Here is a 13,477-nt window from a genome sequence, read left to right as displayed (position 1 = left end):
GGGAGAAGCTGAGAGTTAGACATTTTCTTGCTGATTACTCCATATTGCACTCGGGGTGGGGAGGAGCTAAGGTGGGCAAAAGGCGATGAACTTTGTTATCTGCTTTGATGTGGCTCTCGTTAGCTTTTGCTTGCCTGGGTATTGCAACACTTCATTGGTTTCTGGAGTTCTTACAGAGACAATTTGGTCTGTATATTGTTGTTAAGTCAGTGTCTTCATGGGAGAATGAGGGCCTGGAGCTTTCCATTCCACCTTCTGTTGACATCTCTCCCTGTACACATTTAGGGTTTTGTTTTTGTTTTTGTTTTGAGGCAGGATCTGTCTCTGTTGCCTGAGCTAGAGTGCAGTGGCATGATTATAGCTCCCTGCAACCTCAAACTCCTGGGCTCAGGGGATCTTCGTGCCTCAGCATCTCCATTAGCTGGAATCACAGGTGTTTGCCACCATGCCTGGCTAATTTTTTTATTTTTTGTAGAGATGGGGGTCTCACCATGTTGCTGAGGCTGGTCTCAAACTCCTGGCCTGAAGTGATCCTCCCACCTCGACCTCCCAGAGTGCTGGGATTACAGGCGTGAGCCACTGCACCTGGCCCACATTTAGTTTTTAACTCCAGTCGTTGCTGGGATATTTCACCTGATATTTTACTGTGCCTGCACAATAATCAGAACTGTGTTACAATAAGAGATTTTATTGGTAAAGGGCTGTATTTTTGGCAACTCTATTAAAATTTAATATCATGTGGCTGTTTCATAAACATAGTTTTATCCTATTTTTATGCATGTTAATTTGAGTAGGAAGTGATATGTAATTTTAATAAAACTTGCTTTGTTGGCTGATTTATTTTTAGACCTCTCATGCTATTTTTGAAATTACTATGACTTGTGGGTAATGCTCTGGTGACATTTTGCTAACAAGAAAGGGTCAATAGAGTCCGGATTGTTTTTAAGCTTCTAACAGACTCTTATTATTTACTATAACTGTATAAAATGTAGAAGGACAGTGTCCCTGGCTGCCACGCAAAATATTACTGTAGATTTTGGAAATGTCTGTCGCTTTTACAGGCTGTGGATTTTGTAGCTGTGTTCTAGACCTAAGTATTGGTGATCAGGGGATTGAAGGCTGAGAATATTGTTTCTGAACCTACCAGATATTTTGAATATATCAGAGAAGGCACAATGTAAGGTGACTATATATAAGAGCAAGCTGGAGGATGTGGATACGAAGTGGGCAGTTTTCTGATTTGCAAATAAGCAGAATACAGTAAAACAAGGATATTAGGGGAAAGGTTGAGGGAAAGGGAGCTAACATTTGAGCATCTGGTGTGTTCCCAGGGCTTTGGTTAAGTTGTTTCACTTAGCCATCACAAGAAATAAATGAGGTGTAGATACTGTTTCCATTTGACAGCTGAGAAATGCAGTATGGTTAACAGTGTGAGCATTGAACCCCTACATACCAATATTAGAATTCCTTCAAGCTAAGGGTTTAGGGCACATCACTTAAAATTCAGTTCCCTCATCTGTCTGTAAGACATGATGATAGTGCTTACATAATAGTATTACTGTGGGAATTAAATGGAACAACGCACGTTGAGTTTTTAGCCTGATGTCTGGGAAATTGTGTGTACTCAGTGTTAGCTATCACTAACATTATTGTTATTTTATGTGGCTTCCCAAGGTTTCATACCTGTAAATTGTGCATGTAGTAAGTGGTAGAATCAGATTTTAAACTCTGGTCTTTCTCCTACCAAAGCATGTATTCTTTTTATTACAGGACCATTAAAGTTTGTTAGATTAGAGGAAGTGAGAGAGAGAGAGTGATGAAAACAGCATTGAGCAGTGTTAATAAAAGCTGTCATCTGCTGATTGGCTACTGTATGGGTCAGATGTTTTACTTTTGTCATTTCATTTAATCTCATTTCTTTGAGTGGCTTGGCCAGGATCGTGGATCCAGTAAGGCGGAGCTGGGGTGTGATCTCAGGCCTGTCTAATTCAGAATCTGTGCTCTCATTTTTAGTCTGTGCTGCCTCCGCACAAGTAAAATAATGAGGCGACTCTGACCCAGAAGGGAAACAAAGCTTTTGGAAGGTTGGAGTTCACCTGTAGTAATACTTCTAAACAGGGACCATTATGTTGTTTTTAGGGATTTAGGATGAAATGGGTTCCGTTCTCAAGGAATCCAGTGGAGGACGTAAGTTGAATAAAAAATATAAAATCATTAATATATCAGTGGACCTTAATTACAAAAAATGATTACAAGATTGGCTTCTCCAATGGAGAGGACTTAGGGGAATGCCAGGGGAATGCATAGGGGGCTCTGGGATTGAGAATTAGTCAAGGAAAATGTAATGAAGAAGTTGTATCGTTCTTCCCTGTCCCCAGAAATTAGAGGAAAGAGCCACAGAGCAAAAAAAGTGGGTTAAAAAAAAAACAAAACAGGTTAATGGTCTAATGGTGAAGAATTCACTAAAACTTTTTAGTAGTAGGTGGTAGAAAACAAATGTAACACAAAAAGGTCACCCTCAGAGAAGTGGTGTCCCACTGTGAGGAGGTGGCAATGTGAACAGCGCTGTGACCACTGGGAGTTCTGCTTGCAGAGAGTCTGAGGAGAGACCTGGGGTTGCGGTGCACTCGTTGTGGATGGTTTGGGTCGTCTGGAGTGAGGCCACTGCCTGCGAGGGCCAGTTCACTCATGACACCTGTGCTTCCGGAGACAGTTGAGTGGTGAGTGTGGCACTGTGGGCCGTCCCAAAGCCCCCATGGCTCATGCCCCTTCCTGGCCAGTGGTGCAGGGCTCCCAGAAGACTTTCCTAGCATCCTTTAAGCCTGGGTCTCTTAACCTGGGGATTATAAACCAGCGTGTTCTCTTGTTTCCTCTCTTAAGTCTTTAAAGGTTTCTGGGATTGTTTCAGTGGGATTCTTCTTTTCTCTCGCTTTGGTATTTCTCTTTCCTTTTTTCTTGAAAGCTAGGAATTTTTTTTTCTTTTTTTTGGTTTTGGCTATAGAAAGCATATTTTATTACATACAGTGTTCTAACACTTTGCCAGTTGTAAGCCTATTTTAAAATTCTTTATGTATAGTGACAGAGTCTCAGATACTTGGAACAGCCAACATTGGAATGTGATGTTGTTTATGATTGAGAACTGCATCTTCAAAAATTCCGTATCTGTTACTTTGCATATGGTTTTACACAACAAAAAGAAATGGTTTTTTTTTTTTTTTTTTTTTTTGAGACAGAGTGTCGCTTTGTTGCCCAGGCTAGAGTGAGTGCCGTGGCGTCAGCCTAGCTCACAGCAACCTCAAACGCCTGGGCTTAAGCAATCCTACTGCCTCAGCCTCCCGAGTAGCTGGGACTACAGGCATGCGCCACCATGCCCAGCTGATTTTTTTTTTTTCTATGTATATTTTAGTTGACCAGATAATTTCTTTCTATTTTTTTTTTAGTAGAGATGAGGTCTCGCTCATTGCTCAGGCTGGTCTCGAACTCCTGACCTTGAGCGATCCACCCGCCTCGGCCTCCCAGAGTGCTAGGATTACAGGCGTGAGCCACCGCGCCCGGCCAGAAATGGGTTTTTGAACTTTCTTTCTTTGAGTATTTAAATAACCAATTAAAACGTTACTAGAAAGGATGCTACTTTTAGATCCTTAAGTCACTAGCAGATAGGATATAAGGATTTAGAATAGTGGTCCACAAACCTGAGTCTTCCCCATTTCTGGATATAAAATTTAACGGGAACACAGTCATGTACATATTGTTTATGTTGAGACAGAGACCCTATGGACCACAAAGCCTAAAGTGTTTGCTATCTGGCCCTTTAAAGAAAATGTTTGCCAAACCGTGGCACGGAGTAGCAATTCTCAACATTTTTGTTCTCCAGATCTTTTTAGACTCTTAAAAATTATTGAAGATTCTAAAGAGTTTTGATTATGTGGGTTATATTGAACAATATTGAACATATTAGAAATTAAAACTTAGATAAAATTGTTTGAATTCATTTAAACATAGCAATATTAAACTTGTTACATGTTAACATAAATAACATTTTTATGAAAAATAACTTTTCCCCAAAACAAAAACACTAGTGAGTTGCACATTTCTTTAATTCTTCACTCAACAGGAGACAGTTATATTCTCATATCTATGTCGACTTTTAGTTTGTTGCTGTGTATTTTCTTGAAGGATATGAAGCAAATTCGACCTCACACAGATCTGTAGCTGGAAAAGGGAGGAATATTTTAATAGCTTGTTCAGTTACTTGTGGATATTCTTTGCTGATACACCAAGACATATGGCAGTTTCTTAAAGGTGAGTTGTAGTGTAGAATCTGAAAATATGTAAATAAAATTATTATTTTGGAACTTTATATTCATCGGTCTGTCCTGAGCTTTGAATGAATCATATTCATGCATGATTGTCTAATATGTTACTAGAAAATTGGAAAATATTGGTTTATTAAATTATGCAGATCTTCCAAATATTGACACAATATCGATCATTTGTTAATATCACTGTTGATCTTCTCAGAAGAGCCTTTGGGTATTGGGAAGCTGATAAACCTCTGCGAAGTGGGGCCTGTTTCCAGCATGTATGTGTTTTGGTTAACATGTCACCTACCATGCAAAGAGAGGACAGCCTGTAGTGGGTGCCGGTTTTGTAAAATTCTGATTTTTGCTTGGAAGTTCATGTTTCATCATGAGCAACACATACGATTCGTCATTTCCCTTGAAGTCACGGACTCACTTCATTCATTTTCAAGAAAATATTTGCCACATACCCAAACTTGAATAACCATAGTTTGTCTTTTAGTTGTTCTTTTAAGTAAACATGGTGCTCCATGACGAAAATGCCTAGTTCAGTTCACAACTCAAATCATTGCACAGGTATTTTTTTGAGACGGCCTTTGTGTTGTGTACAGCACTGTACTTTATGTGTACTTCTCATTTCATCACACAGAAGGTTAAAAAGATGGGTACTCAAGAGTCAATTACTTATTACTTTTTACGACTTCATTAAGGCTATTCTAAAGTGAACCTTTTCTAATCCCCCTCCTCTGAGTGAGAGTGCTTGGCAGTGGAGAATATCGTGGTGGGTAGCTCAACTCGGTGCCGGTGTGTTGATTGGTGCTCAGGTGCCAGTGGTTTCACAGACCACAACCGCTGCTTTTCACCCTCAGTGCAAAAGGCAGATAACATCTCAGTATTTTTACGCAAATAGTTTGACCCCGTGGGCCCCTCTGAAAGGGTCTTGGAGACCACTAAGGGTGTGTGGATCATACTTTGAGAACTGCTGATATAAAAGGTATAAATACCATCTTCTGTAAGCAGATTTATGCCACTTGGCTGTGTGTTTCTCTTTTATATTCTTAAAATTATAATTTATGAAGGTTCAAATAATGTTAACAGATATCAGTCTTCTGCTTGCCTTGGCTGATGTGATGAATGTTTCAGATTGAGCTCTTTAAAAAAAAAAATCTGTGACATTAGGTTTATAAAAGAAATTTACTCCTATTTATCTTCTTGCTTTGTTAGATTTTGAAAAGATAACTTTAGAGTATTTTTATCTGATGAAATAATCTATAGTTGGATTACTGAGCACAGTTATTATCTTTTGAAAGGGCAGGCTACTAATATAATTATTAAGTATTAATAGTTTATGATGACAGTTAAAAGTTTTCATATTCCTGAACGCTTACCCAGACAGAGAGGAAATGTGTTTGAAAACTACTTGATTTCTTGTTCATCTGCATTAACTGTGCGTGTTCACATTAATAAAACATTTTGCAGATGACTATTTCACTCAGTGGGATTAAGTCAATTTTTGCTTTAGTGAAAACAAACAAAAAAAAAACTGGTGGCTCCAAACACATGCACTTCTGTGGCTGACCACTAGATGTCATGAGTGCTACGGGAGCATTAAGGATTACCCTGGGCGGGCAGAAATTGAACATTGTAAGATCATAGACCTTCACATATTTCACTGTTTCCACATGATCGATGCCAGAGGAACCTGATACAGTGTGATATATAGAAGCAAGGTACAACTGGAATAATGAAATTTCAAAAATAAGCCTTTTTAAAGGAAGGTTGTAATAGTTCTACTGGGTATTGTAAATGCTTCAGGTGCACTTGATACTGCTGTTATGTTCCTGGCGTTTGGGTTTTTCTCTTTTTTATGGAAAGATGGATTGAACTTCAATTTAAGAATATTCGGTAATCCCTCTCAGGACATACTGTAACAGCTGGTATTTTTGTGTTGTAGTAAATCGATTCCATACAACAGTCAGTAATAATTATGGCTGGTTTCTGACAAATTCCAACGCATTTTCAATAAATTTAGCCAAAGAAAATAACATCATTACTACAAAAATTTAACTCAGTTTAGAAGTTAAACCCAGAAACTCTATTTCATTCCACAAAATATTAAGTATTTTACTGGTTAGGATTCTATCAAAACATTTTTTTAATTCATATACTTGTATATGTTCTGAGAAGATAATTACTGTGTAGTAAATAACATGGCTTTGGAATAATTTAGTGCTGAATAATCATGAAATAAAAAATCAGAACTACTAAGGCCTTTTGTATATGGCAGATATATATACAGCAGCAATATCAGCTCAAAAGAGTATAGAATGTAAGGTCTTCTTAAATGCTAGTGGAATGTGAATGTTCCAAATGATAATCAGTTTTAATTTTTGTTTGATATAAGCATAATTTGGCCTATTACGTGGGATATGTGGTTTACAGAAGTGAAATGTAAATTCTTTAAGCCATGAAGAAAGTGGTAGATTGCATGGTATAGATTGTATTGTGTGTGTGTCTCTATGCAATTTTGCCATATAAATTATGGCTTTTCTCATAGCATGAAGAGCTTAAGTTACATACATGCATACATGTATACAATGAGTACGTACCTGCACACATAAATATATATTACTCTAATGGTACAAATGTGCGTGCATACATTTTACAGATTTTAACCAGTTTTCCTTTTTTTCTATCAGCAAAACAAAAGTCTAGTAATTGAATGCATTCTTTAAGTTATATATGCTCTGTTTTTGACTTTGTGTTTGAATTGCTTAATTTTTAGCCTTGTTTTATGTACGGGACATTTTCATGTAGTTTAATCTTAACCCTGATAGAATAATTTATGAAAGCAAAGCAAAGTTGTCTTTTAAAATTATTGGGGAAAACGGCTTCAGAGGTGGGCATTAATGAAACCTTGCCTATATCATTTTTTTCATTGTTAGCTTAGTGATTTATATATTTTTTTGGTATTTGGAATAACTGTCCTCATTTTTAATTAGCATTTCTATGTGAATTTATATACATGTTTTAACTGTGTCAGGGTTTGTAATAATATAAAGCTAAATTCAAGATAATCTATTTGATGATGAATTTTTTTATACTAACTTTCACTTTGACAATTAAAAAGCTAATTTAGAAAAGTGTAATAGAATCTTAAAGTTTGGAGTTTTTTCAAGTAAAATTTGGCAAGTTTATTTTTCTTTATAATATGAATCAGCAACTTGAAGGCTTTAAGTGATGTGAGCCAGGTTTTCTACTATTTACATTGTCTTTTTTTTCTTATCATTAATATATGTTAAAATAAGCCTTCAAATTACTGAATTTGCTTTATAGAGAATTGGGGAAAATGCATTAAAAATGAACTTAAACACATTGTGTGGTTCTTCTGATTTCTACAAAAATGTTAATGGAGTGCATTTTCCGTTATTAGGCAGCAGCGATTCAAATTGAAACCACATGGCCTCCTCCTAGGTGTTAGGCCAACGTAAATTTTGATTGTGCTATTTTCTTTTATGTTTTCATTTTATACTCTCATTACCTGAATTAAAGAAACCCCAGTCATAATATAGCCAGCATTTATTGTTTATTTACCGTGTACCAGACACTGTATTGTATACCTTAGCATATTTAATTTGTTCTAAATTACTGTTGTCTCCATTTGCATATAAGGAAGTTAAGACTTAATAAGATTAAATAACTTTTCCAAGATCACGGAGCTGGCAGGATTAGAGATTAAGCCAAGCTCTAAAGCACGTGCTCTTAGCTGGTATACTATACTATACTGACTTGGCTATTTATTTTGGGATAAACATTAGTTATTGAAAAAATGTTGATATTTTCTCAGATACCTCAAAGCTTAGTTTTTACTAAAAGAATTTACTTACATGTGTTAGCTTGGATGGTTTGGTTTAGTTTAGGTTGCTAACACTCTGTAAATCTATAATAACATCTTCCTTCAACTCTAGTAAATATTCTTTCAAGTTATTTGCAGTCTGTAGGAGGAGAACTGCAGTTGTCATATTAGGATGAGCTCTTTTTAAAAATCCAATTAGTTACAAATTGCTGACAATTTGTATAATCTCCATTCTGCATTTAGAAATATAGCTGAGAATTCTGGTAACAGAGGGAAGTTAGTTTAGAATGGAATGACTTACAGAGGCTTCTTAAAGTTTTTCATGTATGATGTATGCAATCGGTGTTCCCCAACCCAAATGTAAAAATCTTTATGGAAGCCTTTCCACATGCATGGAGAACATTCATGTTTTTAATTAGAAATCTCTCACCCAAATCAGAAACATGTAGTCCGTAGGAAAAAATTCTAAAGCATCGTGATCTCTCTGGTAATGTGTTGGAATAAGAATTTTGAGTTGGTTACAGGATGTTGTAATTTACTGATATTCCCCCCCCTTTTTTTTTTAAATAGAAGTATTTCTTTTCTTCCTAGAAACAGCTCACAAGATACATAAATCTTGTTAGACACGTGGCTGTGGGCCTTTTGACCGGAATTCCCTGCGGCTTTCGGAGGGTGGTGTCCCAGCCTGTATCCTGCACCATGCCGGCCTTGTCAACGGGATCTGCTAGTGACACAGGTATGTGATCCCAACAGGGGCAGTTTCCCTTCCACCCTCACCGAAATCTTGCTCACAGTGAAACACAGCACTGCTTTAAGTGAGCCTCAGCAGGTCCTGCTTGTTTTTCTGTAACCAGCACGGGGGGCATAAAACCAACTCAGAATGTGTCTTTCCAGATACAAGTAACAAGCGGATGTTGACTGACTGTTTCTTTCTCCAGGTAGTGATGACTCATGCCGATACTCTCCTACCGCCTTGCTTTTGGAATAATGCCATGCATTTAATTTAAAAAAAATTAAGTATTTTAAACATGTAGAAAAGTACGGCAAATACGATGATGCCCATATCACCCTTCACACAGACTCGAAAACAGATAGGAACTTGTGGCCACACCTGCTTCGCACGTCTCTCTCTTTTTTTCCCTTTAAGAAATAAAACATCCCTACCCCATTTCTCCATTTTCTTTGTTCCTGTTACCAAAGGTAAGAAGTATCCCGAAACTGATATATGTCATTAAGGGATTCAATTAAAACTAACAAACATATTTAACCTTATTGTTAGTTGTAGGACTTAGAGATATATATCAATAGAATAAATATTCCTAAGAAAGGGAGAAAACACACATGCTTACATATCCATGTAAAATCCAGTTCCTCCTCTCTCTGATCGGGTCCAGGAGGTGGGGGTGGTCGTGGTGGATGCCCTTTGAGGCCCTGTTCTGGGGTTCCCAGAATCAATGTTTTTTTTAAGTGTAGGGTCTTGGAAGCCTCTCAGAACTATTACTGTGAGTGGGGTTGGGGACCTTGCCAGGCAGCTTATCACCCCTCGAAATAAGGGAGGCAGAATGACAGAAAGGAACTGTCTGGGTGTTGCGCCACCCTGACTGAAGTTGGCTGGGACTGCCCTTTGCCCAGCTGCTGTCTCAGACTGGACATTACAGTTACTGGCCCCATCATCTCAAAAAAGCTGAATTGCAAATTTAATTTTGTCTTCCGTTAATGTTACCTTGGCATTTTCATTTGCACTATTAGCAAGTATCATTCTTTGCTATTTCAGGCATATCCATACTTACATTCTGGCAAGTTCTGTCTTATTTTTATTCATCAAGAATGATTTTTTTTTTCCACTGTGACTTACACTGAGGATTAGCTTTTGTCAAGAAGAAGTTTTGATTGTTAAATTATATAAAATTTTTCTTTCTCAAGACTTAAACTTGGAAGCCAGCTCCTTTGGAAAAAATTTTTTTCTTCTTTTTAGTTTTTATATAGTCCCACATTGTGTTCTACTATATAAAAATGAGTGATTTAACTTTCCATAGTGGTTTGGGAAATTATAGATAAAATTTATTTGAACCATAAATTTACTACAGTTGTGTAATGAATACCTTTTAAACCTGGCTGTTCACCCAAAACGGTATAGTTGTTTAATTGAATGCGAAATATTGTTGCTTACAAATAACTTGAAGGATGATTAAAACAGAGTATTTATAGTTTATAAGGCAGTTTAGGTGTTAGTCATGAAAAATAGCACAGGCTATTTAGGATTTAGCAAGGGCTTTGCCACACATAGCTGGCTCATTTAGTTCAAATCTAAAGTGCCTACCTGACTGACACTTTGCTTTGCGATATTCTTTGACCTTATGTCCCCACAAAGTACGAGTCAGGCACAGAAGACATGCCTGTTCCGAGAGTCACTGCGTTTGTGGAAGCCCCCAAGTATGGTGTAGGTGTCAGATGTTTATAGTCCTCTCTCAGTTCCTCCCAGTCCAGAGCAGTTGACCAGTCAGGGCTCATTTTTCCCATAAGCAGCGTTGCTTAGCAATATTGTTGGTGCCCCATTGTCAGGTCTCCAGGGAAACGGATGTAGAGAGTAGAACTGAAGGTCAGAGGCTCGCGTAGCAAGAGAAAGGCACCCGCCTCGCTGCAGCCCAGAAAGTAAATGAAAAAAACATTTAATTATACAGGTAATACATAAAAACATTCCCCTTCCTCCATCTCCTTTCTTTCTCAGTTTGATCAGTAGCCTTCAAGAGTATTCTGCACATGAAATACTTACATATGTATGTACATAAATACATTGTTTTGAGTCTTTTTTTCCTTTTTAATCATAGATTTTATTATACCTAGTTTATTGTTCTATAACTTTTTCCTATACCAAGCAATATGTCTTGGAGAGGTATTTCCATGGTATATGTACAACAGTGTGTGCCCTTTGTGTGTTTATACATGTATATCTGTATATCTACCTCTCCCTACATACGTCTATATATTTACTTCATTCTTTTAAACAAATGCATAGTTTTCCATAGTGTCACAATTTAGTGAACTACTACTTTTAATGAAACCCTGGTTTTGCGCCTTTCTTGCTCAGGCTGGCCTCAAACTCCTGACCTCAAGTGATCCTCCGGCCTTGGCCTCCCAGACTGCTAGGATTATAGGCGTGAGTCACTGCGTCTGGCCGTCAAACATTAACCAGAGTGTGGACAGTGCCTTAAAGATCCTTTCCCCCACATTCTTGCCAATTTCAATATTATCAGTCTTTATAATTTTTACTAACCTGATAGGAAAAATATGGTATCTTAAGTGCTAAGTGTGCATTCGCTCAGAGCATGTTTCCATTTGCTTATTTGCCATTTTCCTCTGTGATTTATCTATTCACATCCTTTCCCTGTTTTTGTGTTGGTTTATCATTTTTTAATTCATTTGTAGAATTTCCTCATTTGTATTTTGTATATTAATTCTTTGGGCCATTATAGGTTGAACGCCATTTCTTCTAACACTTCTGGTCCATCATTTGTTTTTTTTCCCCCCTTAAATAGTGTCACTTCTATAGAAGTTGAAAACTTTTTTTTATAATCAAATCCATCTTATCTATGAGGCTAATGCTTTCTCTCTTCTGCTTACGAAGGTCTTTCCTATCCCAAGATCATGAAGATACTCTCTCAAATTCTCTAAGATTTTCTTCTAGTAATTTTAAAGATTTGTTTTTATACATTTGAGATTTTAATCCAACTGTAGTTCGTATGTGGAGTGAGACAGTAATCTAATCTAATTTTATTTTATTTTTCCGCATGGGCCACCGGTTGTGGTCTGGGATCACTTATTTTTCAGTTCGTTCTTTCCATATAGATTTGCAGTATCCCTTCTGACGTATTCCAGCGTCACATACTTTCTGGGATCTCCTTCTTGGCTATGATGATCTGTTGATCTCATTTGAACATTTTTTTAATGGACTATTTCTTCAGAGCCATTTTAGAATTACAGAAAAGTTCTGGAAACCGTACAGAGCATTCCAGTATACCTCATGCCTAGTTTCCTGCGTAACTAACATCTTACATAGTATGGTAAAGTCATGTCAGTTGGCAAACCAATATTGATTTGTTATCATTAACAAAAGTCTATACTTTACACATATTTCTTCAATTTTGTCCCTCCCCCCTTTTTTTTGTTCCAGGGTCTCTTTCAGGGTACCACATCACAGTTAGTTGTCATGTCTCATTAAGCTCCTTTTGGCTGTGACGGTGTCTAAGCCTTTCTTTGATTTTGGTGGCCTTGGCAGTTTTGAGGAGTGTCGGTCAGGTATATTGTAGGATTCCCCTCTATTGATATGTGTCTGCTGTTTTTCTCATGAAGAGAGTGGGGTTATGTGTTTGTGGGGGTCCGATCACAGAGGTAAGGGGCCACTGTCATCCTATCACAGAGCGTAGACTGTCACTTGAGATGTGCCTGTTGATGCTGAAGTACTGCGTGGGAGGGTTCTCCACGGTGAAGTTCTCTCGTCTCCCACCCTTTCCATCCTGTAATCTTCGGAAGGGAGTCCCTGTGTGCAGCCCCCCCCCCACAGTGGTGTGTTATGGTTCCCTTCCTTTGGGGTAAAGCAGCTATAAAACTATTTGGAATTCTTTGTCCTTTCTCTCCCATTCATTTATTCAGTCATGTATTCATATCCATGTAGACTCATAGGGAGTTATTTTATACTTTGGGTTGCAATCCAGTACTCCTTTACTTTGTTGCTCAAATTGTTTCAGCTTTGGCTCTTTCAGTTCGTAGCTCCTCTGATAAACCCCATCACTGTGGGCTCTTCTGCTTTGAGCCCTTCCTTCCTGGTGGCACTGCAGGTGCTCCACGCTCACCCTGTGTCTTTCCTGCCCCAGTCCTTAGAAGCAGCTATTTCTCTAAGGAGCCCTCGTTCCTTTTAGTGGAGAATGGGATTAGAAACCAAGATCTGAGCAATAGGTTTGCTCATTGCTACTGGAGTGCTGTTTCTTTTAGGCTCTCTCAGCTGACAAAACAAAGAAATATATGTGTGTATACTAGCCTGTACGCACGTGTGCACACACACACTCTTCTGTGTGCAATCATCTGTAACTATTACTAAGCTGATGTCTTCAACTTTGATCTGTTAGCAAATGGATCAGTCTAGCCTCTTCCCCTCCTTGCCTATCTGTAAATTCCCTCTCCAACAGTGAAACATCTGCCACTACCACCCACCATCTATTTACTTGATTATTCCGTCTCAGTGTACATACAGCAGTGTCAGAATTGTTGACCTGTGGGAAACAACTTTTATTAGCTAGAGAGTTGATCTTATTTTTATTTCTGT

The 13,477-nt window shown here is 37.9% G+C and overlaps 1 protein-coding gene across 1 annotated transcript in view; it reads left to right on the top strand.

Annotated features, from left to right (window-relative positions):
* MPP7 (MAGUK p55 scaffold protein 7) overlaps positions 1 to 13,477 on the top strand; it is a 204,222-nt gene that overhangs the window by 54,127 nt on the left and 136,618 nt on the right. Inside the window, exon 2 of the mRNA XM_069458748.1 lies at positions 8,749 to 8,893. Coding sequence (XP_069314849.1) covers positions 8,857 to 8,893 — 37 coding nt within the window. The 5' untranslated portion in view covers positions 8,749 to 8,856. The remainder of the gene's footprint in view (positions 1 to 8,748; positions 8,894 to 13,477) is intronic.

Source organism: Eulemur rufifrons, chromosome 25, assembly GCF_041146395.1.
Source record: "Eulemur rufifrons isolate Redbay chromosome 25, OSU_ERuf_1, whole genome shotgun sequence".
Lineage (NCBI taxonomy): Eukaryota > Metazoa > Chordata > Mammalia > Primates > Lemuridae > Eulemur > Eulemur rufifrons.
Note: the sequence above shows the minus strand (reverse complement) of the source record. Positions and strands in the feature narration are given on the sequence as shown.